Raw genomic sequence first — 27990 nt, 5'->3', positions numbered from 1 at the left:
TATATTGAAAGGAACCAAGACTCAGGACGCTTAGATGGCTTCCTCAAAGTCCCAGACAGTAGATGCAGAGGCAAGGTTTTAACCCAGGTTCTGACTCCAAGGCTGTCTTTCCACCACACAATGCTGCTTCCCTAGAGTGAATCTGAATGGATGAGAAGAATTGATAAACGTTAAACCATCTGACTTTGTAAAAGTGAGTTTGAGCAACATTTTAACTTCATTTGAAGGAGTGGCCCAATAAGGGAGCACTTACTTAGTCAACATTATATACGTAATTGAGGATCTACAAGAGTACCTCAAAGAACATTTACACACACACACACACACAGAGTATTAGAAATTATTTTAAAAAATTAGATCTTAGCTCAAGAAGATAATTAACAGTTACCCTTTATTATTCATTAAAAATGAACTTTCTAAAATATTAGTAAATCGCATTTTTAGCTCTGTTTTGAAATGTTGATACCAGTGAAGTAACATTTTTCTTCTTTGAATCTTTTCTTGTAAAATTAGAGTTTTCTCTTTTTCTAAAACAGCAGGAAGTTCATTCCAGTTCTTAATAAAGATAAAGGGAGCGTCCATGGACTTGAGTAACTGCAGAGGAGCATTACGGTAAACAGATGTATTTCCACAGTTGCCAGTTGTCATTATATCTTCTACAACGGGAACAGAGCCATAGGAGCAAGCCTCATATATTCTATAACATTCTGTGTTTACTCCTACTGGGCACAATGTGAGATCACTCTGGAGCAAAGCATCTTGATAATTCTTAAGGCTTTCATTTGTTTCCTGAGGCTGCCACCTAAAAAAATCAGGAAAACAACTTAGTTTTAACTTTACTAAGCATGTCTTTCATGAAAGAAAATGCCAGCTACGGGGAATGGCAAACACATTACAGAGATGACAGGCAAGAGAGATAAATAAAATCCTGCCCAAATAGATTTCTTGAAAATATTTAAGAATTTGAAGAGTATACAGTGACACGTTTGAATCTAATAATCATAAAATTTCTGAATGAATATGAATCCAGCCAATATTTTTTAAAATTTTAAGTAATCTCTACACCCAGTGTGGGGCTTGAACTCACAACCCAGAGATCAAGAGTCTCACTCTTGGGGCACCTGGGTGGCTCAGGTTGTGATCCTGGGGTCCTGGGACTGAGTTCTATACCGGACTCCCTGTGGGAATCCTGCTTCTTCCTCTGCCTGTGTCTCTGCCTCTCTCTCTGAGTCTCTTCTCATGAATAAATACATAAAATCTTAAAAAAAAAAAAGTTTCACACTCTATCAACTGAGTCAGCCAGGGACCCCCAGCCAGTATTTTCTGAGTGCTGGTTCTTCTTTCTCTACCCCACCCTCCAAGATCTGGCCCTTATCAAGCTTATATTCTAGTTCTGGTGATAGAGATGGATAATAATCAAGTCAGGTCAGTATATTATTAGGTGTTAAGTACTATTAAGAAAAATAAAGCAGAGTAGTGAGGAAGGAGTTTCTTAGCCAGCAGTATTGCAGTTTTAAATAGGTTACCTGGGAACGTCTCATTGCAGGGGCATCTGAGCACAGAGCTAGAGGTGAGGCAGCAAACCACACAGACATTTGAGGGGACAACCGAGGGCAGCGCAGGTATAAAAGCCATGAGAGGGGATCCCTGGGTGGCTCAGTGGTTTAGAACCTGTTTTCGGCCCAGGGCGTGATCCTGGAGTCCCGGGATCGAGTCCCACATCGGGCTCCCTGCATGGAGCCTGCTTCTCCCTCTGCCTGGGTCTCTGCCTCTCCCTCTGTGTGTCTCTTGTGAATAAATAAAATCTTAAAAAAAAAACCCAAAAGCCATGAGACAGTGTGTGCCTGGCAAGTTCAAGGAACAGCAAGGCCAGAGGGTCTGAAGCAGAGTAACCGAGGGGAGAGGTATAGGAGATGAAGTCAGAGCATCCCATCATGGGGGCTTGTGATCTGAGGCATGACTGACATGACCTCTAATTCTAATTTTATCAGAATTAATCTGGCCCCCGTGTTGAGAATAGACTGTACAGGGCCAAGGGCAACAGGTAAGAGGCCAGACATTCTCTCCTGACTGTTCCTAATTTCTCAGTGAAATGGGCAATAGGGTCAAAATGTAATGAAGAGAGAAGAAGGTATAAAACAGTCTTGTAGGAGAGTGGGGGAGTACATGGACAACGGAAACATGATTGCTGACACTCTGGGCACTTGAGAATCAAGGCCATGTATTTTTTTTTAAGATTTTATTTATTTATTTATTTATTTATTTATTTATTTATTTATTTATTTTATTTACTCATTCATTCATTCATTATTATTATTCATTCAGAGAGAGAGAGAGAGAAAGAGATACAGAGACACATGCAGAGGGAGAAGCAGGCTCCACGCAGGGAGCCCGTGGGACTTGATTCTGGGTCCCCAGGATCACACCTGGGCTGCAGGCGGCGCTAAACTGCTGCACCACCAGGGCTGCCCAAGGTCATGTATTTTTTTAAGAGATTTTATTTATCTATTTATGAGAGAGAGAGAAAAAGAGAGAGAGAGAAAGAGAGAATGAGTGGGGGGAGAGGGAGAAGCAGACTCCCCACTGAGCAGGGAGCCTTATGTGGGGCTTGATCCCAGGACCCCAACACCATGACCTGAGCAGAAGGCAAACGCTTAACTGACTGAGCCACCAGGTGCCATGAGGTCATGTATTTAAAGCCAGGTCTCTTGGCACAATTCTCTCTCTGTGTGTGTTTGGCTGCGTGGTGCAGGTACGGAGCAGGTAAGAGAACTAGATTTAGCCGGAGTTAGGGTTCGCTACACTAGGGAACTAGGGAGTTGGATGTATATCGGTCATAGTTGACCAGGACATTTAAGTGGGGAAAGGAAGGAAGTAAAGATGAGGTGAGTAAAGGACAGTGAAAAGGTGGTAGGAACAATGAATTATAAATCCCAGCTGAACTGTTGTAGTTAGATAGATACAGGGAGTAAGCTGGAATGATAGAAAAATCGTGGTTACAGAGTGAGATGCTGGAACTTGAGACCACAGAGAAGATGAGACGTGTGTGATAAGGTCTATGAAATGATGAAATGAGCGTGACACTGAATGGCCGAGGCCAGGTGGAAAACCAGACGGAAGACTGGGGGTAAAGGAACTGTAAGATAGAGGTGATGGAAGGACCATCTATGTAGATTCGGAATCACCAAGAATTAGGTTGGAGTAACATGGGAGAGAGTGAGAATCTGCCAGAACTAAACTCTCCGCAGAATGAAGGAGGTAAACCCCAGGGTCAGTAAATGACTTCAAAGAGGAAGAGCAATGAACGGTTTTGTCTGCTGACATGATACTCACAATGGGAGGTTTTAGGGAGGGAAAAGGGAGAATGGTCTGGAAGCAGCAATGAGAAGCAAGGAGGACACCTACTCCACCTCCTGGCTCAATGTTGTTAGAGGAATTACAAGAATAAGTCTATTCCTGTGATCAACTTTGATATTTTACACTGGCTTCATTCATTCCTTTCCTGGGACACTGTCCCTGGTGGCGTTTTACATTTGCTTTCCCTCTGCCCAGACTACTCTCCTCTTAAATAGACACAGGGCTCAGGCCTGCACCTTCTTCAGGCCTGGACTTTTTATACTCGAGCTTTCTGTGGCCATTCTACCACAGCAGATGCTCCACTCCTGGTCCCTAGTCCTCTCTACATCCCTCCCCTGCTGAACTGTTTTTCCATGGCATCTATCATCTTCTGACAATGATATTTTCCTGGTTTGTCTCCTCCAACAAACATTTAAGTTCTAAGAAGGCGTGGACTTTTGCCTGATTTGTTCACTGCTGTATTCTTCATGGCTAAGATAGTTTCTGGCATATAGCAGTTGCCTGAAAAATCGATGTTGACTGAATGGCTATAGCATGGTAACACTAACTCGGTTGTTAGAGTTGGGAGTTATGCTTTCAAAAAGAGAGTATCTGCTACAATGAATATATTTGTAGATCTGGAAGGGCCTTTCTTCTCTGATGACTCTACACATGAAAACGCATTTGTTTATTTAAAATCAAAAGGCATAATTTCAAAATTTCTTCCTTTACTCCATGAATACCTATTTCATGAAAACCATGCAAAAGATGGAGGAACGTTGACCCTATTAAATCCATTCATCCATCCATCCATCTATCCATCCATCCGCTCCCCATTTATCCTAGGCCTGTTTTGTGCAAGGGCCTATGTTAGATCTGGGGATTCAAAGAATACTGTGTCCTGTTCTCCTGTCCTCAGGGTGGTGTCAGTTTCCTCAAGGTGTGAGGACTAATTCATGCCACTCTTGGAACTCTGAAAACCCGGTCCACTGAACATCTCAGGGGTGAACCGAAGACCTTATTGCCAACTGAGGCATCTTGAACAATTGACATTTGCATAGGACGGTTCCTAGCATTCCTCTTCAGGGTGGACCATAGCTATAGGAGATTCTCCCCACTTTAAATGCATACAATCCAGTTTCTACACAGCCTTAAATACTGAAGTTATAGAAGTATCTTCTGGAAAAAGACTGGTACTAATGAAGTTAACAATGTCTTTTTAGAAACCTGTGCTGCTACAAAAAGCAATTCTCGGACTGGAGAACAAAACAGGTGAATCAAGTAAACATAAGAACTTACTGTTCTCTTACTGAAACCCAACAGAGCTTATCGTTCCCATCTTGTTTCAAAATGTTCATTAGTGCTTGTCTGGATGAATTTTCATAAACCGTTCCTAAGAAATTACATAAGTAGGGCCTTTCATTATGCAGCATTGACCAACTCGCCTCCACCACAGGAAAATTCCTGTATCTACAAAAATAAGTACATATGAGTTAACAATATATGACAACAAGATTGGCAGATTATCATATAACCTAACATCATAGGTAGCATGATGATACAGAGAGAAGAGATCTCAAGTATGATTTTTTAAACCCCAAACTGTAATTTTCCATGCTTACTTTGGAAAAGTCCCTGAATCTACTGACTGGAAAAAAAAAAAAAAAACCTTAAATTGACATCTTTTACAAATTGCTGTAGAGACTAAGTGCCTGAAACACTTTGTTTTTTTATACACCTCAACTTCCATACACTTGTAGTCAAGGAAGGTTGACTTCAAGATCTTCAAAGTATAAATAATCCACATTTATAAAGATCATAATTTAATGAATGTTTTAGCCAGGTGATGGAAAGATTATAGAATACACATTGCTATAGGAAAGAGCTCCAATTTTCTTTCTTTATATCTAATTCATTCATTCATTCATTTATTCATTCATTCGAGACACAGAGAGAGAGAGGCAGAGACACAGGCAGAGGGAGAAGCAGGCTCCATGCAGGGAGCCCGATGTGGGACTCGATTCCGGGTCTCCAGGATCATGCCCTGGGCTGAAGGTGTCGCTAAACTGCTGAGCCACCCGGGCTGCCCAAAAACTAGCTTTAAAAAAATAATAAAACATAAAAAAAAAAAAAACCCTTGCATACCAACAGGAGAGGCCTGTCGCAACTGACCTATTCTTATGTGCATCTGGAAACAATCAGACACCAAACTGGGTGCCTGACATACAAGCTTCCCATAAGGGAGAAGCTTTATGTAATATTCTATAACTGGTTTTTTCAACCTTGGCATTACTGCCATCTTGGGCCAGTTCATTTTTTGTTGTGGAGCCTGTTTTCTACCTTGTAGGATATTTAGCAGCATCCTTGGCCAGCCTCTACCTACCAGGTGCCACTGTCGCCTCCACCTTCCACTTGTAACAATCAAAAATCCAGACACTGTCAAATGTCTCCTGGAGGACAAAACAACTTCTGGTTGAAAACCACTGATTTATTAAAAAAAAAAAATATTGGCCTAGTCCAACAAACACAGAATTACAAAGAATTTCCATTCAATGTATGGAAATTGTATGAACAGACTATATAGTGTTACTGTGAAAGAGTAATTTACAATGAAATTGTAAAATGAAATTGTGAAAGAGCATTTTACAATGAGCTCTACTCAAGGGAGAGAATTTTCAAAGGGTCTTATATCTGGCTATACTTAATATAAACCTTTTTGTCTGATGCTACCACAAACCTACTAAGTTGGAATACCACAGGGTAGGCCAGGAAATATGTCTGTTAATATGCTTCTCTGGTGATGCTGGGTAGCCAATTAAGCAGCAATTTAAGGCCATATCTGGTAACAAGTGATGAGAATGAATAATGAATATCTGATTCAAAAAGCATGTTAGCGAGATTTTTTGTAATTCATCCATTTGACAAGTTTTCATTGTCTACTCTGTGCAGGCTTGGTTTTAGACTCTGTCGACACAGAGAACACGAGACAAAACGCCTGGCCTTGGGAAGTTTATGTACTAGTGCTGGCTCTAAGTTTAACTTACCTTAAAGTCAACTAAATTAAAAACTCTCTATTAACAGAAAGATAAAAAATGAGCTTTCCATTTTATAGAAAGACTTTATAGACATATTTAGAAGCCTTAGTTAATACTTAATTAACTCCTACTATTATAGAAGAGATCTGTGCAAGTTCAATCAGTCTCAGTGGCGGATCTGAGCATATTATGATCCTCTCAAATCCAAAGGTATGCTATGCTCCTGATTTAACATGCTTTACCAGTAAGATTTTTGTTTGTTTTTACTATAAATTATATAGACTCTGTAGTTGTTTTAAGATCTGTCTGCCATTTTCTATTAAACATCTCTTTAGGGCACTACTGATAAACCTGAACATTCATCCTATGCCTTGGAATTTTTAACTTAATCTGCTTTCCTTATCAAATGCTAAAATATGCTAGGGGTGCCTGGGTGGCTCAGTCAGTTCAGTGTCCAACTCTTGATTTTGGCTCAGGTCATGATCTCAGGGTTGGGAGATCCAGCTCCAAGTTGGGGTCTGTGCTGGACATGAAGCCTGCTTAAGATTCTCTCTCTCATTTCCCTCTGCCCCTCTTCCCCACTCACTCTCTCTCTTTCTCTCAAAAAACAAAAACAAAAAGCAACCCCTCTCCCCAAACTAAAGTACTTTAAAAACATCATTATTACTACTGAAGCATGAGGCCAAATCATATTTTTTCCATGGAAAAGACTGTACCGGGCTTCCCAGATGGTCCCAGATCTACATTTTTTACAAATTTAAAGTACAATCTTCCTGATTCAGAAATTCAGGTCTTAGGTCTAGAAATACGTAATAATATTTTGTACTTACGTTGCCACTCCTAAAGGCCACTGAAAGATATCTACGTCATTAATCCAGGGGCTATCATATATTATGAAAAGCACCTCCACAAAGCCTCCATTTCTTTTGAGGAACTGGTTTATCCATTCATTATTACAATGTTCGTTTCCAAGCAACACAACAGCAAGATGATGGAGTTTTTGGGTTTGCACTAAATTTTGTACATAAAGTAACCACTGGGTGGCATAAAAGATCTTAGCTTTTTCTCTTCCGTTTAGAACGAGTACCACATTATTCACATCGATGGGAAAGTACCCGGGGACTACAGCTGGGCCAGTGATGAAGCTGTTAAAAACAAAACAACAAAACAAGAACAAGAGATAAACAGAAACAGAACAAAGGTAATTGAGATCAGAAGTTTTTAATCATTTTATATAAAATCTACAATGAGATTTAATCTGTATTCTTTCTAGAGACATATTTCTATAACACAAGTTTTTTTGAACAAGTTTGAAGGATACATCATGGCTGTGGGTTAATGGGAAGCTTTGGTGGTAGGAAGGTAAATTGCACATGGCAATCAGAAATGTGGTAGCTTTGTTGTTACTTTTAACCACATTCAAAATAAGTGGTGGCTAGAATTTAAGCTAGTAAACTATTCACAGTTGAGTGTGAAATTCTATATGTATAGTTCCTCCTGGAAAGGTATTTAAATCAGTAGTTCTCATCTCTTTTATGGTGTGAGTGACTGTTATGCTCTTTATCTGAATGAAGTGTAAGTGATGAATTGAGAAACTGGAGGATGGCATTCTACACATCCGTGGAGGTTACCAGGAAGAAGGGAAAAGGAACTGGGGAATAGTACAAAGAAAGCTTCCTTTTTACAGGGAATATTTAATTCTTTTAAGAGGAAAGTTAAGTATCTGAAGCAAATATGACAGAGAGCTAGAATTTGTTCTGTGTGATGGGTAAATGAGAATATATTTTTCTCTGTTCCTTACTGTATTGGAAAAAAGTCGTAAGAGGAATAGACATGTTTCATAACTCACATTTTTATATTCTGTGTGCTTAGAACAACCAATACCACTGAATTATTTTAAATTAATACGTATTAAATATAAAAAAGTTTTAGACTATGTTAAAATTAGCCATAATGGTCCTGAATTCTCTACAACCTGCTCAACCATTTCTTTATAACTGTCTGGGGTCTTTTTAATTTAATTTTATGTTTTACAAGATTTTAAGTATCTCTACAATGTGGAGCTCGAACTCAGAGCCCTGAGATCAAGAATTGCATGCTCTCCTGCCTGAGCCAGCCAGGTGTCCCATAACCCAGAGTCTTTAGTTAAAAGATGTTGAAATTCTGCTTTTATTGCTTATTATTGTAGGAGAAAAAACATGACAGATAGGCATTCTGCATAGGTTGTCATTTATCTTCCAACAGCTCGGCAGAGCACGTTAGTCCTCACCCTGCTTTTGGGAAATCAGGCTGAAGTTGCATAACCTAGTGAGGCATCGCTGAATTGTGAATCGGGACATGTCTACTTCAGAGGTTAAGTTGTTTCCATGACACTATGCTTAACAAATATACTAGAGTTAGTAGATATTATTAAAAACCCCAAACCTAAATATATATTTTGTTTGTATGTATGGGTACTGTGTGGATTCTATGACCTTATTGTACAATGAGAGTAACCTACCGGGATGAGAACTGTGTTTTGTATTTGCCTGGGACGGGACCTGGCATTGGAGGTGGCCAATGGTTTAATGTTTTTTTAGCAATTTAAGAGAATCTGAGGGGCTAGAGAATACTTTAGGGATCGTGATGATAGGAGAGGTTTAAAGTATTTATTATTGGTAGTATATGAACTACCATATAAATCTAAAGGTGAAATTAGATTTAGATTTATAGGCAGGCATAATTCCTAGAGTACAAGAAATCTTCCAGCCCTCCTTTCCCACCCTAGGTCAACTTTATGAAGGAAGAAGAGGAAATTTTGAGAGAGGTTACATGACTTACATAAAGCTAGTAGACACTAGAGAGGCAATTGTAGAGACAGGCTTCAAACTTAGTTATTTACATTTAAGTGCATATATCTCATATTCTCAAACTATTTTAAAGAGTGCCACACCGAAGCTTGTGTTACTTTTTTAAAAACATGAAACATTTTACTAGATCAGATAATATTGACAGTTATCTAATAATATCCCATTTTAACTTCTAACTAGATAAGAACGTTTTTATCAGGATAATTTATAATCCTGATAAAAAACAATACCATGAGTCTTTTTGTCCTGAGACATATATTTTTATCTATCATTGTTCATCCTTGATATAATTGTGTTAAAGCATTATTTATAGGGTATGGCTTTGAGGTGTAAAGCATCTTTCAATTGATATATCTATTTATTGCTTTATATAGGTGTATAATAGATAATAAACACCTGTACAGTGTTTTACAGTTTAGTAAACACTAACATGAAAATATATATTAAATGCTATATTAAGTGATACAGAATAAAATTGCTAAAGTAGGTTAAATGAAAGGGACATGAGTAGAGGAAGGTAAAAGTTGAAAGGTATTCCAGGAAATATAAGTAATATGAACAAGGGCAGAGAGGCAGATAAGCTTGTGATTTAAGGGTATATAAGGAGAATGAGATTACACATGGGCAGGATAACTAGTTTAGTTGGAGAAAAACAGTGGACTGTGAGGATAAAAAGGTGGTAATACTGAATACAATATTTGCCATGGAGCTCAGTACATGTTATTAATCTGTGAGAAACAACAAAACAATATTGTATCTGTACATTTTTAATTACATAATACTATACATAGAAAAAAGACTGGAAGTAGACATGATGAAATGTGGTCTAATCCTGTTTTTGGAATTATGGACACGGTGGATTTATGAGTGATGGAAACATCTTCTGAATTTTCCAAGTTATTGTAACAACCACTTGTTCTTTTTATTACAAACCTATCAAAAAAAAGATGTAATTAAAAAAACAAATGAACTTGGAAAATCTGAGAACTGAATTTTTAAAAACTTTGTTTATTAATTGTGTTTTACACAACACTTTATTAAATACCAGCAGGACTGGATGCAAAGGGCGGTGGACACTCTGGGCCAGGGCCCATGTAGGATGTGAGGAGGAAATGATTGGGAGGCTGCTTTGCAGGAAGGGGGGTGATCTGGAGGCCAGGCCCAAGAAGCTCCTTAGATTTACTCCTGGAAATGGGTAGTCCTTAAAAAGGAGTCATGGCAAGCCATGGCCACGCCACCAAGAAGATTAAGAAATGCTTGGAAATCTAGTTGCCCGTCAGAGTTGAGATCTAGCTTTTTCATCATGTGGTCAAGGACACCAAAGTCCTTCTAGTTCTTTGTAAAGGCAGCCAGTCCTGTATTCTGTATTCAAGAAGGTAAGGAACTCTGCCTTGGAGAGCATGCAGTTGTTACTCTCCTTTTCAGCAAACTTCTGGAAAACAACAATCAGAGACTCGATGTACTGCTCAGTCTCAGTAGGGCTGGACATTTTTGCCATGTGTGCATGGAGTGGGCGGGCAAGAAGGCTGTGGCCCCATGGGTGGCAGCCCTACCAGGAGTTTATTTATTTATTTTAAGTAATCTTTACACCTAATCTAGTACTTGAACTCATGACCCCCAAATCAAGAGTTGCATGCTCTTTTAAGCCAGCCAGGTGCACCTGGGTACTAGGTATTTTAAATACACTTAGAATCTTAACCCAATCAGAAACAGGTTAAAATGGAAGAAGACATTTTACAATTTAGTCAGAAGAGTTAAACTATATCTTATAAGAATTTCAAAAATTTAGAATGTTTTGGGCCTTTTTATCACAAAGACCTCTAATGACTAGAAATTTGCTATATTTGCACAGGAAGAAAGCAAAAAATAATTTTTTATGGTATTAACTTTGTTGGACATGGCAAAACTTCTGTTCAAATGCCATTAATTTGGGAGTTTACAATAGGTGTTTTAACACGTGGCTTTAGTCGTAAAATAGTAAAAGCTATACTCAAGTCTCACTTTCACATGAAAGGAATACTTCTAATTTTATTGACTCACATAAGTGAACAAAATGAAGTATGATTCATTTATGGCTCATCTGACTCATCCTGGAATCTCCACTGCTCTCTGTGGAGTGCTCTTGCATTCCAGCAGCAGGAACACTGGCCCTTGTGCTCTAATTGGCTTTCTGGACCTCGAGGTCATTTTTAGGTAACGGTGTAAGCCACAGGGTCAGAGATGAGGAGATGGAAATTCAAGGTTCCTAAACTTTCTTTGTTCCCAGCACCTTCAGGGTTTTAGTGATTTTTTTCAAGGTCTCTTAAGCCAAAGAAATGAGTAATGGTTCAGTAATTTTAAATTGTTAAGCCCAAACAACTAAATAAGTATTTACGTCTTAACTGCTTGGAAGTCACTTAAAAAATATTCACATACCAAATGAAAAAAATTCCTAATTCATTCTCAACTAACCACAGATAATAATGAGATGGATGTGTGCACCTGTTGAGCACTACACAACTTCTCAAACCCTGGAGTCAGAAAGGATTCTGCCACTATCACTGCCTGTCCCATGTTGATCTTTGCACAGTACCTGAATTTCAGCACAACAACCATGGAAAACCCAGCTCCACAAAGATGTGGCATCACTGAAATAAATGTAGGGTGATCTAGTGTTGGAACTGCGAACTACCTCGAGCTGGTGGTTTGCATGGTGTCTGACAAATGTGAAGTAATACAGTGTTTCCTGCAAAGATTTAAAAAATTTTGTGCTTGGGCACTCAGTTGGTTCAATCGGTGGAGCATGTGATTCTTGAGGTTGTGAGTTCAAACCCCATGGTGGATGCAGACATTACTTAGAAATAAAGTCTTAAGAAAATATTTGTGTGCCCCAGGGTACCTCAGTACACAGTCTGGGAAGCACAGATCTGGGTAAAGAAATTTTGGAGGTAAAAGAAAAATCCCGTAGGATTCAAATAGTTATGTGTGTATTGTAGTGTGTGTGTATTCAAATAGTTCTGTGTGTATTGTTAGTTGAACTGCCATGTGTTGAGAGTAAATGAGAAGGAACTGGGGACAGTGAATGCAGATACTCTTGAAGGTCTGGATGAGAAGGTGGGAAAGCAATAGTGAGTAAAAGATTAAAGATGAAGGAGAGCAAGGAAGTAATTGAGGAAGGAAGGTGTTGGAAGAGGCAGAGGGGAAGCACAGGTGGAGGGAATTAACCCTGAGCCAGGGCAATCTCACTGAGAGCTAAGGTTAGGTGAGACAGAGATCATGTAGGTAAACGTTAGGGGAGCTAGTTAAGGGAGATAATCACGGATACACTCCATTTTCTTGAGGAAATAGGGGGCAAGGTTGCCTGCTGAGAAAGAGGGGGTCAGGCAGGTGCTGCTGGGTAGAGAAGGGTGGACAAACCAGCTCCCATCCCTGTATTTGTTATTTTGATCTTACACAAGCTATCCTGCTGCACAAGCTAGAAACTGGGGAGTTGTCAGATTCGTTTCTTGCTCTCATCCTTGTATCCAATAATCTAAGTTCTGCAAGTTTGGCCCAAAAATATTTCTCGAACTTGTCTCTGGTTCTAACCCTACCACCATTTCCTTACCTCATCACTTAGTTATTTATCTTTTGGATACTTACAGTCTCCTAGCTGGTCTGCTTGCATCCAAATCATTTTTCCACTTGGCTACTGGAGAAATCTACCCCAAAAACATATATGGCAATGCCACTATCTTGCCTAATCATCTTCAATTGCTTTTCACTGCCCAAGAATGAAGTCCAAGAGTCTTAACGTGGCACACGTAAGGTCCACCATGATATGGTCCTTGCCCTATACTCCCAGTCTCAGCTACCTACCCTGTCTCATGCCCTAGGGATTCTGAATGGTTTGCAATTCCACGCACAAGACAGCTCTTTATCAGTTTTTAGTTTCTGATGTCGCCTTTGTGGGAATATAATTTCCTCTCACCACTTTGTTGACTCCTACTAATTTTTGAAGGGCTCAGCTCAGCCATCATCACCTTTCTTGATAGGCCTCATACCCCTAACTCTACAACTCTGCTCAGATCGGGTTAGTGGCCTTCTCCATTTCCCTGCCAACTAACATGATAGACTACTCACATACTTATCATTACGCTTTATATGGAGTATGAAAATTATTTATGTGTTTGTTTCAAACACTAGTCTGTGAACTCCCTGAGGTCAGAGAAAAGTATTTTATCCACTTTGAAATCCCAAGAGCCTAGAATGAACAACTAGTATGGGCTTCAGGAAATGCTGAATGAACAAGCAGTAATTCTCTCTCAGGGAGTTATTTGCCCTACCAATTTATTTAAGTTCTCTCACTGCATTTAAAGTATGAATCAAGTTACAAAAATTCAATTTAGCCATAACTTTCTAGCTATACATTATATAAAGAAGGTCTTATGTATGAGATATTACAGTATATTTATGCATGATGAAAGGTATATTTTAATTTCCTAAGGGTATTAGTCAAGCATCAATCATAAAATTTCATTAACTGAAGAATAAACATTTAAAGAGCTCATATACAGAATTTTAAAACAGTGATTTACTCTTCAAGGTTTCTTAGCATACATTAATAGTCAAAACTTCTAATTTTCAATATTTTTTCTTTTCTCCTTGGTTCAGTTAAATATTTCTTCCTAGGAAGTACTTTCAATATATATAAAGTCCAGAGAAATCATTCAGATTTTGAGTTTTAAGCTGAGTGTGAGCAGAATATATTTTTTAGAATCCAATATAATTATTATTTCATTTTTTTTCTAAACTCAACAAGTACTACTGAACAAACACTACATATACACCATTGTTATATTAAGTGAGTTATATAGATAAGATTACTAATTTGCCAGCTATGAGTCTGGAAAATACCTTGATTAGGAATAAGTGCACAAGATGGGGTTCCTGGCTGGCTCAGCTGATGGAGCATGCAATGCTTGATCTACTGGTTGTAATTTTAAGCCCCATGTTGGGTGCACACATTACTTAAAAAAAAAAAAAAAAAAAGAATACGTGTACAAGCAAACTGTCCATGTGGTTCTTAGCCACTAGATTCTTTTTTTTTTTTTAAAGATTTTATTTCTTTACTCATGAGAGACAGAGAGAGAGAGAGAGAGAGAGAGGCAGAGACACAGGCAGAGGGAGATCTTAGCCACTAGATTCTATATCAATTTTGGTTAATTAGCAGTTTTTAAAAATTTGGTTTTACAAAATAGGTATACCAAACTTATGAACAGCCTTTACATTTGAATAGCTGCTGAAATTTATCCCACTTTTGTGGTTGGCATTACGGTCAGGATTCCATACTTTTCTAATTCAATGTTGTTGTTGTTGTTGTTTTTAATTTTGTTTGTTTGAAGATTTTAGAAAGATTTTTAAATTTTGTTTTTTTAAAGATTCGTTTATTCATAAGAGACACAGAGAGAGAGGCAGAGACACAGGCAGAGGGAGGAGCAGGCTCCATGCCGGGAGCCCGACATGGGACTTGATCCTGGGACTCCACGATCACGCCCTGGGCCAAAGGCAGAGGCTTAACCACTGAGCCACCCAGGGATCCCTCTAATTCAATGCTAATGAAGGAATATTCCCACTCTTGTGCTATCATGGCTGGAGTGGGAAAATGGGCTTTATGAAAAATTAACTACATTGTTTTTGTTTACCAGTAAAAATTTTTATCTGAAACCTGCACTGATCTATGGTCCAGAATTTGACTTACAGGTAGTCCCAATCCTGAGATCAAGAATCACACACATGCTCTACTGACTGAGCCAACCAAGTACCCCTAAAGATTTTATTTTTAAGTAATCACTACACCCAATACGGGGCTTGAACCACAACTCCAATATCAACAGCTGCATGTTCCACTGACTGAGACAGCAGGTACCCCAGAAAAACCCCAGGTTTTTAAATCATTAGTAATGATTATTTTTCCTTTCATCTCCAGGCTTCTTTTTTAAAAGATTGTATTTATTTATTCATAAGAGACGCAGAGAGAGAGGCAGAGACATAGGCAGAGGGAGAAGCAGGCTCCCTGTGGAGAGTCTGATGCGGGACTCGATCTCAGGACCCCCAGGATCACGACCTGAGCCAAAGGCAGACACTCAACCACTGAGCCACCCTGGCATCCCTATCTCCTGGCTTCTATTTTTCTAATCCCATTCAAGAGTTTATACATATTCCTAAGCTTAAGATAACTGGATTTGGGTGTTTGAAAGTAAATGAGTATTGTCCATATAAATATCATATTCTGGGGATCCCTGGGTGGCTCAGCGGTTTAGCGCCTGCCTTTAGCCCAGGGCATGATCCTGTAGTCCCCAGATCGAGTCCCATGTCGGGCTCCCTGCAGGGAGCCTGCTTCTCCCTCTGCCTGTGTCTCGGCCTCTCTCTCTGTGTCCCTCATGAATAAATAAATAAAGTCTTTAAAAAATAAAATAAATCTCATATTCTGGTATTTGAAATGAAAATATGCATTATGGGGAGAAGTCTAAGATTTTTGTCAGAAAAATTCATAAAAATTCATAGAGAAGTTTACCTTTCCTTCTGAAATTTTTACTGAGACTTCATATTATGATCATATAGCAATAGTGTTTTTTCCAAAAATTAAGAGAACTTTGTATTCAAGAAGTTCACTCTCATGACAGATTTTTTTAAAAACAGCTTATTAAAGTTTTAGATTCATGCAAGTAGTATATATAATTTATTTTTCCAAAATTAATAAATTCTTATGGGCTTGCAACTTTTTAGTTGACACAGGCTACTAACCTAAATATTTCAAAACATTCATCCTTATTTTTTGTCCCTCCTTCTTTTCCTTTTAAAGTTTCCATTGATATATTTGAGAGAGAAAGTGAGAGAGAGATAGAGAGAACACAAGCAATGGGGAGAGATAGAGGGAGAAGCAGACTCCCTGCAGGATCATGACCTGAGCCAAAGGCAGATGCTCAACTGACTGAGCCACGCAGGTGCCCATGTTCATCCTTATTTACCAAAACTGAATTAGAAGGTATGGGTCACCTTGAAGATACTGGGAAGAGTTTCTAAGTACTATCAGGGTACTTGGTGTAAAAAAGTATGAATCCATTTTGTTACAATAAAACTTTATGTTTACAAAGAGCTCGTATCAACATATAGGTCCAAAGCATGTAATCCAGAACACCAATAAATAACTCAGAATGGTCAATCCACATGCTTATATTGACTTGACCAGCACATTCTTTCCATATAGACAGACTGCAAGTAATACCCAATTATATGAGGGCTGTTTGATTAAATATGGAAACAGGATATGGGATTTAACTATATGTAGTACTTCAAATCTACGTTTCAGAAGGGAAGAAATGACTCTGTGTTTACCATGAATCAGTAACATATGTAGTCTGTGCTCAGGATGTGAGTCCATGAACACCTGGGTAGCAGACTGAACTTTTGAGCCGGCCTGATGAAGTGCTGTCACCTCTGAGCAGTAGAGCAGTTAAGAGCACATACTGCAGCCAAAGTATCTAAATTCAAATTCCAGCTGTACCTCTTATTAGGTGTCTAAACTTGGGCAAATTTCTTAACCTCTCTCTGCCTGGATTTCCCTAAATTTCAAATATGGCAAATAATAGTTTCTAATTCACAGGATTATTTTTAAAAACTTTTTAAAAAGATTTTATTTTTAAGTAATCTCTACACCCAACATGGGGCTCAAACTTACAACCCCCGGATCAAAAGTCACATGCTCTCCTGACTGAGCCAGCCAGGCACCCCTCACAGGATTATTTTGAAGATTAAACGAATTAACAGATGTATAGGCTTAGAATTGTATCTGGCACATAGTAATCACTACAGAAGTCTTGCTGTTGTTATTGGTTTTATTATTTTTACTATTACTTGAATAGGTACTGCAACATCTCCCTACCTTCCATTCTCCTTTCTCTCTATCTCCAGTACTGAATATTATCTCTCTTTCATTTACCTTCACAAAAACCTTATTGATACATTCTTTATATTATGTTCAATTAGGTTACAAGTGAGCCTGGGACTCATTCTTTCTCTTGAAAGAACTTTGTCTATCTCTATGTGTATCTACTGTATATTGATTTACAGTTCAATTTCATAGGCACCTTCATTTTTAATTTCTTAGGAGGAATCAGCATATGCTACTTATGAAAAAGTTGGGGGAAAAAAAGAAAAAGTTGAACTTCTTTCTAAAGATCATGTTTTAATTTACATTTCATAAAATTCACCCGTTTTCGGGCACTTGGCTGGCTCATCTGGAGAAGTGTGTGACTCTTGATCTTGGGGTCATGATGGGTATAGAGGTTACTTAAAAATAAATGAATAAAATCTTTAAAAATAAATAAAATCTTTAAAAACTATAAAAATCTGTTTACTTCTCAAGAATGATTACTTTGAAAAGATACATGAAATGAAATTGCTTTGTAAGTGTGTATAAAGCAAACAAAGAATTAAAGGAGCAGAGAAAATTCAGATGAAATTGAGATTAACCACACAGCTTTCTACCTATTTAAATAACTTTAGAAATAAGAGATCATCGATAAAAGTTTTATAAAGATAAAAACTCAAAAAGCCTTAACGATACATTGGTTTCACTGAATCTAAAAACAGATTCCTGAGTAATTGCAATAAAGTTGTAACCTATACCATCAAATCATGAAAGAACTCATATATATTTTTATAAAATTTTCACAACTCATAAGAATAGCTTTGATACCACTTGAGTATTATAAAATAGGTGAATGTGACTAGAAGACCAAAATGAAAGTACTTTTAAGTTTATATATTATTCCTTCAAAATGTGGAATATTAAATGCTTATCAACAACCAAATGTTACAAAATTTGGAGCATGAACTTCCCCATATAATCATAAATGTTTTGATAAAAATGAAACAGACAAAATTTAAAAAAGGAAGTATTTTGTAATATGTTCCAGTGAACTTTAACTACAATAGATTTTCATGAGATTTACTTTTCTATTTTTACTATTTTTACTATTTTACTATTTTTACTATTTTCATGAGAAAATCTATTTTCATGAGATTTACTTTTCTATTTTACTATTTTACTATTTACTATTTTACTATTTTTACTATTATTTACTTTTCTATTTTCTATTCTTCACAAATTAAAGTAGAAATGCTGTCTCTAAATGTGTTTTCCTCTTATTTTTCTTCTAGTATTTATATAAAACATTATATAGAAACACAGCAAATGTTAATGTTGCACAATTAATACCTGTAATGTGTTCTTCCTACAACTGAATTTCCTTCTCTCCACTGAGCAGTCACATCAGTGGGATCAAGTGAACCTTCGAAAATATGCTCCCAGAGATACAAACCTGGTAAAGAAAAACAAACAAAAAAACCCATTTACTGTCTGGTTTATTCTCATGTGTGAGATGAGATGTTCTGCCCATGTATATAATTTGATCAGGAAAGGAGACTGTATTCCTTTTCTGTCCCTTGGCAGGCAGTTCTGCCAAGAAATAGCTCAAAAGTATCAATATGGCAATTAATGTAAGAGAGAATTCAGAGGTTGTCAGTGTGAAATGTGGCAAAATGTGGGTTATATTAAAGACAATAACTTCTCTTACTCTAAGTTTGAGAAACCCCTAATTATCCCTGGACTTTTACTATCTACTTTAACCTGAAATCTGTTATAATGTAAGTTACTATATGATTAGAATGGTTTCTGTATTATAGCAACCTAGGGGAATTCATGACTTTGTGCCAAACACAGCCAGAGGAGCTCACATATATATGTACACAGTCAATATATCAAGGAGATAGTAACTCCTCCTGATGTGAACACACATGCCTCATTGCATGATGCCCTCTGCAGACAAATGCCATTGCATCTTCCTCCTCAGGGCAGCCCTTGATATTTTCCTGTGAATTCACCTGAATGTAATCTCTGAGAGTAGAGGAAAGCAGAATGAAGTAATCTGGGGGCCCTGTTTTACTTACATTGACAGATATGCTTTGTACCATTCTCATTATGCCCTGGTACTAAAGGATACAAAATAACCGTGTTTAGACACCTGGCCAATCAGATAAAGCTTTCCACATGTGGTGGCCCAATAATGCTTCCCTGTCCAGCCAAGATGCCCAAAGATGTAATCTCTAGAATCTATGAAAACATTATCTTACATAGCAAAATAAATTTTCTGTATGTGATTAAGGATGCTGAGGTGGGGAGGTTATCCTAGATTATCTGGATGGGCCCTATATAATCATAAGAGTCCTCACCAAGAGGGAGAAAGGAGTGTCAGAGTAAGGAAGGAGGCATGAGGATGGAAGCAGAAGTCAGAATGATGCTGGGCTGTGAGTCAAGGAATGTGGGTAGCCTCAAGAAGCTGCAAAAGTCAAGGCAACGGATCCTCCTCTTAGAGCCTCCAAAAAGAATACAGCCAGGTGGACACATTTGAAATTTCTACCTTCAGAAATTTAAGATTGTAAGTTTATGGTGACTATAGTTAATAATACTGTTTTATATATGACAATTGCTAAAAGGATAGATTTTTTTTTATTAAAGATTTTATTTATTCATTCACAAAAGACAGAGAGAGAGAGAGAGAAAGAAAGAGGCAGAGAGACACAGGCAGAGGGAGAAGCAGACTCCATGCAGGGAGACTGACATGGGGCTCGATCCCGGGCCTCCAGGATCAGGCCCTGGATCGAAGGCAAGCACTAAACTGCTGAGCTACCCAGGCTGCCCAAGAGGATAGATCTTAAAAGTTCTCATCACATGAAAACAATGTGTAAGTGTGTGTGATGATAGATACTAACTAGAATTATCATGTTGATCACTTCATAAAATATAATATCTCAAACCCCTATGTTGTATACCTGAAACTAATATAATGTCATATGTCAATTACATCTTGATTAAAAAAAAAGATAATAAATTTACGTTGTTTTAATTCACTTAAATTTTTGGTAACTAGATATGGCAGCTATAGGAGACTATTCATTCTGGAGCCTGGAAATGAGATACTGCTTTAACAAAGGCTTAAAAATCTGGAAGTGGCTTTGGAATTGGGTAATGGGAAGAGGCTGGAAGAACTTTGAGGAGCATGATTTAAAAATCCTAGATTAGGGGATCCCTGGGTGGCGCAGCGGTTTGGCGCCTGCCTTTGGCCCAGGGCGCGATCCTGGAGACCCGGGATCGAATCCCACATCAGGCTTCCGGTGCATGAAGCCTGCTTCTCCCTCTGCCTGTGTCTCTGCCTCTCTCTCTCTCTGTGACTATCATAAATAAAATAAAAAATTAAAAAAAAAAATAAATTCTAAAAAAAAAAAAAAAAAAAAATCCTAGATTAGATTGCCTTGGCTGGGTTATAGATAGAACTATGGGTGTTAGTGACTTAGCTAGTGAGAACTCAGAAGAAAAAAGCACAATAGAAATAAAGCCTATATTGTTTTTATAAACATCTAGTAGACTGTCAGGATTAATATGAATGTTCAAAGTGCTGCTGGTGAGGACTCAGAAGGAAATGAGGAATATGTTATTAGAAATTGGAGAGAAGGGGATTCTGGTTATAATAGCACCAGAAAGCTTAGCTGAACTGTGTCCAGAAGTTATATGGAAAGTGGAACCTGTAAATGATAAGCTTGGATATTTAGGTGAAGAGATTTCCAAATAGTGTTGAAGCTATGCCTTGGTTTCTTCTTGATGATTATAGTAAATATAAGAAGAAAGAGTGAGGGAGGCGCTGTTAAACAAGAAGGAGCCAAGACTTGGTGATTTGGGAAATTCTTGGTCTGTTCAATTGCAAAAGGGTGGAAAATTAGAGAAGATTCACTGTCAGGAAAGCATGTTCCTGAAAGAAGGTGATGGATGTAACTGAGTATCTTTTTGCTAGTGCCTTAAAAGAATAAAAAGGTCAAGATATTCAGTCACATAGAGGGTTCTTTGAGGACAGTAGGTGTGTAATTTATGGGTTTCCTCAGCCATCTCAGCAAGAAGCCAGAAACAGAGGCAAGATTATCTAGGAAAGACGTGGAGGGGCTCTTGTCTAATGGAGTGAATCCATGTAACATACATAGGAGACCCACAAGGCTCTTGATTGAAAAGGTTGTATCAGTAGAATCACTGCTGGCTTAGACTAAATGGGATAGAGAGATGTTGAAATGAAAGAAGGGTATTGGATTCCCAAAATCCTATCAGCAGGATACCGGCTGATAAAACTACTGAGCTGCAAGCACATGCTACCATTTATGACAAAGGAAGGATTACTGCAAACGTAGAGCTGCAAGACCAGAAGCAAATTTTGAGCTACAGCTTATTCTCAGGCCTTGAAACCTAACAACTGCCTGGTTTGGATCAATGACTTCATTTTCCTTCCCTTTTTTTTTTTAATTTTTTTAAATTTTTTTTTATTTTTTATTTATGATAGTCACAGAGACAGAGAGAGAGAGAGAGGCAGAGACACAGGCAGAGGGAGAAGCAGGCTCCATGCACCTGGAGCCCGATGTGGGATTTGATCCCGGGTCTCCAGGATCGCGCCCTGGGCCAAAGGCAGGCGCCAAACCTCTGCGCCACCCAGGGATCCCCCTTCCCTTTTTTAATTTAAAGACTTTATTTATTGATTTGAGAGTAAGAATGAGAGAGAGAGAGAGAGAGAGAGAGAGAGAGAGAGAAACACAAGCAATGGGGAGAGATAGAGGGAGAAGCAGACTCCCTGCGGGATCATGACCTGAAGTGGGGGAGAGGGGCAGAAGGAGAGGGAGAAAGAGAATCCTAAGCCAACTCTGCACTGAGCACAGACTGGACATGGTGCTCAATCTCAGGACCCTGAGATCATGACCTGAACAAAATCAAGAGTCTGACACATAACTGAGTCACCCATGCACCCCCCCCTTCTTCTTCCTTTTTGAATAAGAATAGAATTGGAATCCTATATGCCTGGGAAATAGATTGAGGAAAAGCAGTGTTTGATAAAACTCATCTAGTCATTTTGTGCTTACTGAATTGCAAAAAGAAAAGTCTGGAGACATGAAAACTTGTTAAGATGTAGATTTAATGAAAAACTAGAATGGGGAAGTGAGAATTTAAAGGATGAGATGAATATCAGAGATCTTATAAAGAAGAAAGTTGCCAGAACTTGATGACTGGAGCCTCAGTCTAGGTACTGGAAATTTGGAGGTCAGCCAAATTCTTCAAGGATGTATATTTGCATGCAAGTGTGAAGGACTTTATGAAACACTAAGGGCAAAGCATCATTCTCTGATTACTTTCTTCTCATCTGGTCCTTTCTATCCATATCCCTCACTGTGGATAAATCCAACTCATGTTTAAAGGCCCAACAAAGCCCCTTTCAATTCATTAAATTCTGTCTGACTCTTGTAGCCCTCATTGAGGGTCCCATTCTCTGAGCATAGTATATAACTTGGAACACAAGAATCTCATGGTACTCAGAGCAAAAATGCTTTTGTGGGTATTCAAGTTTAATCGACTATATATTGTATCTCTTTTTTACACATTTATAATGAACACTGGCACGTTAAAGGCTCTGAGAATGGCCTGCAATAAAGAACCTTGTTTAACTTTGTTCAGTTCAATGTTTCCCAAATTTTTTTGGCAAGTCAGGGGCCACCTCTTATACTTACTTGTGTCTCAAGTGTCCAATTAATACATACATAATGAAAATTCAGTTGACATAGCCATTTCTATATAAGGATGCTTACATTCTACTTTGTATCTACAAATAAAGCTGTACTCTGCAAAAGACCAGCAATAGAATATTCGTGTTTGTGTATTTACATAGATATTGTCTAACTGAAAGGAGAAATGAAATATTAAGCAAAAAAATAAATCACAATGCTTAACAATGAAATAAACTAAATGTATTAAAATGAATTGAATTTAATGTTAATAAAGTACATTTGAGGAATTCTTTTTACATGCCTTAGTTCTATACATTAACTTACCAATGGCAGCTTTGCCCCAGATTTGTACATGGAAGTCTGTTTTCCCTTTCGTGGATTTATTTAATATTTGAAGACTAGTTTTAAATCTGTGTTGTTGCTCATTTTTTTCATCTCCTTCCCAAGGATTCCATTCTTCACTTCCCAAAGTAGATTGTTCTGTGTTTTAAAAAGAGTAACAGTGTTTATCAGTAAGGTGGACCTGCAGTTGTAGATGAATTCATGCCATTTAAATTAGATACGAGGGTGATAATTTCAGTTTTCCTAGAGGCAAAGCAACTGCATTTGGACTGGTCAAACACGTACAATTAAAGGAAATCAGAATTTAATCTTTATTAAATCTTTATTCTGAACGATCTTAGAATGTTAACAGGAGACCCGAAATTCTCTCTCCCAGACGAAACCTTCCAAAAATCACTGGATAAGTTTCAATTTTACATTGACTGTATCTCTGAACACTTGACTGCGGAACGTAAGTTTTAGGTACTATTGTGCAAAAGTCCGAAAAGAGGGCGAGAGGACTCGGAGTCTGATTCTGACACTATTTCAGACACTATTTATTGTGCAAAACTCCGAAAAGAGGGAGAGAGGAGTCTGATTCTTTCTTTCTTTCTTTTTCTTTTCTTTTCTTTTTTTTTTTTTTTAGATTTTGTGTATTTATTCCTGAGAGACACACAGAGAGAGGGGCAGGAACACAGGCCGAGGGAGAAGCAGGCTCCATGCAGGGAGCCTGACTCGATCCCGGGACCCCGGGGTCATGCCCTGGGTCCGGGGAGGGCGGGCGAGCTCCGGGGACGGGGGGCCGACACGGCCGCACACGCTCCCGGGCCCGGCCCGGCCCGCCGCCCTCAGCCGCAAGAGGTACGCGCCCCCGGGGCCCCGGGGCCCTCCCGGACCCGCCCCTGGGGCCCGCGGCCGCCCGGCGTCCTACCTCGGCCGCGCCTCTCCCGCGCGGGGGCCGCCCCCTTCCTGAGGCCCCGCGTAGACGCGGCCGGCGCCCGGCGGCGGCGCCCCAGGAAGACGTGGAAGGCGGCGTACAGGGAGAAGAGGCAGTACAGGGCGAGGAGAAACGAGCAGAGCCGCTTCCGCGTCAGCCGCATCCCACTGCGGCTCTCCGTCGGCCACCGCCACCCCGGGCCCGGCCGGGGAAGACGCCGGCGCTCCGCCGCGGCCCTGCGGGCTCCGGGGGCAGGTGCAGGCCCCGGCCGCGGGGAAGGGAGTCGGCAGAATCGGCCCGCCCCCGCGCAGGCCCCGCCCCCCACGCAGGCCCCGCCCAGACCCCGCCCCCGTGCAGGCCTGCCCCCACGCGGGCCCTGCTCCTGCCCAGACCCCGCCCCCGCGCAGGCCCCGCCCCGCCCCAGGCCCCGCCCCCGCGCAGGCCCCGCCCCCGCCCCAGGCCCCGCCCCCACGCAGGCCCGCCCCCGCCCCCACGCGGGCCCTGCTCCTGCCCAGACCCCGCCCCCGCGCAGGCCCCGCCCCCGCGTAGGCCCCGCCCAGACCCCGCCCCCGCCCTCAGCTCCTCCCAAGCCTCCCGCCCTCTGCAGGCCTTTTTCTCTCGCTTTGTTTTTTCCTTTTTTTTTTTTTTTTTAAAGATTTTATTTATTTGAGAGAGAGAGAGACAGAGAGAGCGACTGAGAGAGCACAAGCGTGGGGGAGAGGGAGAGGCAGGCTCTGCAGTGAGCGGGGAGCCTGATGTGGGGCTCGATCCCAGGACCCTGGGATCATGACCTGGGCACTACCGACTGAGCCCCTCAAGCGCCCCCGTCTCTGGCTTTCCTACCGTGTGGGCATCCGTCTTTGGAACTGGGCATTGGGAGCCCACGCGCTGCTGCTCGACCTCCGCAGAGTGCCCACAGCCCCTTTCAACCCTGTCTTCCTCCCCACGTGCACACAAACTTACCTGTTATCTGACCGTAAAGAAAAAACACCAAACAGACCAAAAATCCAAAACAGCGCCCACCGTGATCCATGAAGGCAGGGTCCATGCTTTTGCTTTTGTTCCCAGCGCTTAGCACAGGGCCTGCAACATTACAGAGGAATGAATATACATGTCCATTAAAAAATGCTAAGTGGTAGAGGCCTGGCTGGCTCAGTCGGTGGTGTATGGGCTCTCCGTCTCCAGGTTGTGAATTTGAGCACCAGGTTGGGTGTACAGATTACTAAAAAATTTTAAAAAAATTAAAAGATTTTATTTATTCATGAGAGACACAGAGAGAGGTAGAGACACAGGCAGAGGGAGAAGCAGGCTCCCTGCTGGGAGCCCCATGTGGGACTCGAACCTGGGACCCCAGAATCATGACCTGAACCAAAGGCAGATGCTCAACCGCCTGAGCCACCCAGGTGCCCTAAAAAAGAAAATCTTGGAAAAAAAAAAAAAGTTAAGTGGTAGTCGTGGCACAACATCACGAATGTAACTAATGCCTGTCAGTGATACACTTAGAGATGGTTTGAATAGCAAACTTCATTATGTATACCTTACAGCAATAAAAATATTTGAGAAAATTAAGTTTTATTACTGTGATATGACTTGAGTGCACACAAGCATATATAGTCTTTTGACAAACAGAGGCTGTCAAATTGAATTGTGTCAATCAACTTTCTTTGTCAAACCCTTGTGAAGTTGGGTTATAATTTTTTGTCAGTTGCATTTAGTATTTTCTTGAAGTAATATCTATGCCCAGCATGGAGCTTAAACTCATGACCTTGAGATCAAGAGGTCATTGCTCTACTGACTGAGCCAGCCAGGCACCCTGCGTCTAGCACTGTTGTTCAACTTGTTCGGCAGTCTTGGTAGCCAGAGAGCTTGTAGGACACAAGCCCCGAGTAGGTCATCTGTGTCTTCACTTGCTATGTCCTGGCTGATTCAACTCTCTAACCTGATGCAGTCTCCTTAACTTTTCTGGAAAAAGTTTCCATCTCCTCTGTTAGCAAAAAACTTACCTTTCCAGAATTTTTTGTTCTTGGGGTCAGGCCTCTGTCTTCCATAGTGACATCTAGATAATTTGATAAAGAAAATTTTATGGCTGGAAGAAAATCTAGGTCCAGAGGGGTGAGGTGACTTGATGAAAGGTCATACTTTCTTGGTATCTGAGCTAGACTAAAATTCCTGCATCTGTTTTCAGTTTTGTATTCTTGACATCATCTTAGCTATGTCCTGGGCCTTCATCTCATCTCATCTCATCTTTTTTTTTTTTTTTAAAGATTTATTTATTTATTTATTTATTTATTTATTTATTTATTTATTCATGAGAGACACACAGAGAGAGGCAGAGACACAGGCAGAGGGAGAAGCTGACTCCATGCAGGGAGCCCAATGTGGGACTTGATCCCAGGATCCCAGGATCACGACCTGAGCCAAAGGCAGATGCTCAACTGCTGAGCCATCCAGGCGTCCCTACTTTGTTTTACTTAACAATATCAGATCCTAGAGACAGACTACTTGAGTTGAATCTTAGATCTTAATGATCCAATTTCCAATTTGTCTCTGAACAATGTTTGATTGTTCCTCCAAATTAAGTCCATTATCAAAGGATGCCATGGTTGAGGTTATAAAACACAGGAGTACAAACTTTGAAGGCAGTTCCAAAGAAGTTCCCAAAGTACTTTGAGCACAATCAGTGGAATAATTGTGTATTTCCAACCACGATATGTTCTTATTCAAAACTGCCACTAAATGAAGGGGTGAAAATGCCTTTACTTACAGATTCTCATTTTCGGTCTTTTCTCCTAGAAAAACATGATGTGTTCTTTGTTTTATTTCAGATTTGGCTTTTGTTGTTGTCATTAAGAGTCTTTAGAGTAATATTTTAAAAAAGAAAACCAAGCATTTTTAAATGGAAATAAACTCATAATGATTTGAATTTGAAATTATCATTGTTTAGAAGCAGTTAAGGCACAGTACTGAGGAAGTATCAGCTTTGAGTCCTAGGAATCAACGAAAACTTCATAATTTTCTAGCTAAAAGGATGGTGCTACTATTTTTTTTTTTTTTTAAGTAGGTTCCACATCCTATGTGGGGCAAGTTCAAGAGTCCCATGCTCTACCAACTGAGCCAGCCAGGTTGCCCCTGTGTTACTTCTGATATAGAAGGAAAACATCAGACAGAGAGCCATTTTTTCAGATGTGAATGATTTGCCTAAATTTTAAAGGAAACTCAGCAATTTAGATGAAAATGTTTATTATCAGAATTAGATGAGACTAGGGCAGGAAGAGTACATTGTCTTCAGTCACTAATCTGTACTGTATGACCTTAAGGCTAATAGCTGCTTAGTATGTGTTTGTAGACGGTAATGCATCGCCAGCCTTGGGTCACTCCACAAATTTACTTTTCATAGTGTCTCTGGTGCCTACAACAGGGTCTGGCATATTTTAGGTGGTTAGTACATATTTGCTGGTTGAATTCTTATCAGTATTAAAAAATGAATTTATGTTACGGCTGATATATTTCTTAGCGAGGTAGATCTGGGAATTGAGGCCACCCATAACCACATAACTTAAGTATCAGGACTGGCAACTCAGGCCATCTACACTAACATGACTTTTCTCTTGTTTTAGTAAATTCTTGCTCAAGATGATAAGGTTGTAAATAACTAACATTGTTTATTTCAGGAAATTCCTGCAAACCGGTTAATCTGAATAAACAGCTCACTCCTCTTGGCGAATATTGTCTAGCTGAAATAGGAGGTTTATTTGAGCAAATAGTTCACTTACAGAACTTATGAAATACTTTACATATGAAAAAAAACTTAGTTATGAGGACTTGCTTCAAAATCATTGTAGTGGTGTGTGTGCACACCAGTTAGGGTGTCCACCTGTCTGGGTTTGCTCAGGACTAC

General features: G+C 39.7%; 2 protein-coding genes across 2 annotated transcripts; both read right to left on the bottom strand.

Annotated features, from left to right (window-relative positions):
- RXYLT1 (ribitol xylosyltransferase 1) lies at positions 1 to 24383 on the bottom strand. Its single transcript, XM_055327826.1, has 7 exons — positions 24087 to 24383; positions 23159 to 23314; positions 18462 to 18564; positions 7202 to 7516; positions 4636 to 4806; positions 389 to 802; positions 1 to 142 (listed from the first exon to the last, which is right to left on the bottom strand). The coding sequence occupies exons 1-7, from the start codon at positions 24253 to 24255 to the stop codon at positions 79 to 81; spliced, it is 1392 nt and encodes a 463-aa protein (XP_055183801.1). The 5' UTR covers positions 24256 to 24383; the 3' UTR covers positions 1 to 78.
- Positions 10400 to 10718, bottom strand: LOC129511535 (protein S100-A11-like). Its single transcript, XM_055328329.1, is given in 2 exon segments — positions 10400 to 10579; positions 10581 to 10718. Coding segments are annotated over 2 exon segments (318 nt in total).
- Positions 24384 to 27990: the final 3607 nt, after the last annotated feature.

The sequence above is a fragment of the Nyctereutes procyonoides genome, unplaced genomic scaffold, assembly GCF_905146905.1.
Source record: "Nyctereutes procyonoides isolate TBG_1078 unplaced genomic scaffold, NYPRO_anot_genome, whole genome shotgun sequence".
Lineage (NCBI taxonomy): Eukaryota > Metazoa > Chordata > Mammalia > Carnivora > Canidae > Nyctereutes > Nyctereutes procyonoides.
This window is presented reverse-complemented; position numbering and strand designations above follow the sequence as displayed.

What these genes read in the sequence shown, in the direction of transcription:
- RXYLT1 (XM_055327826.1), bottom strand. Translation starts at nt 24,255, where the DNA reads ATGCGGCTGACGCGGAAGCGGCTCTGCTCGTTTCTCCTCGCCCTGTAC. An exon ending in TGGCCTTTAGGAGTGGCAAC is followed by an intron (nt 4,807 to 7,201) that starts GTAAGTACAAAA and finishes TTATTTTTGTAG; the next exon opens with ATACAGGAATTTTCCTGTGG. An exon ending in TTTTTAATGAATAATAAAGG is followed by an intron (nt 143 to 388) that starts GTAACTGTTAAT and finishes TCATCCATTCAG; the next exon opens with ATTCACTCTAGGGAAGCAGC.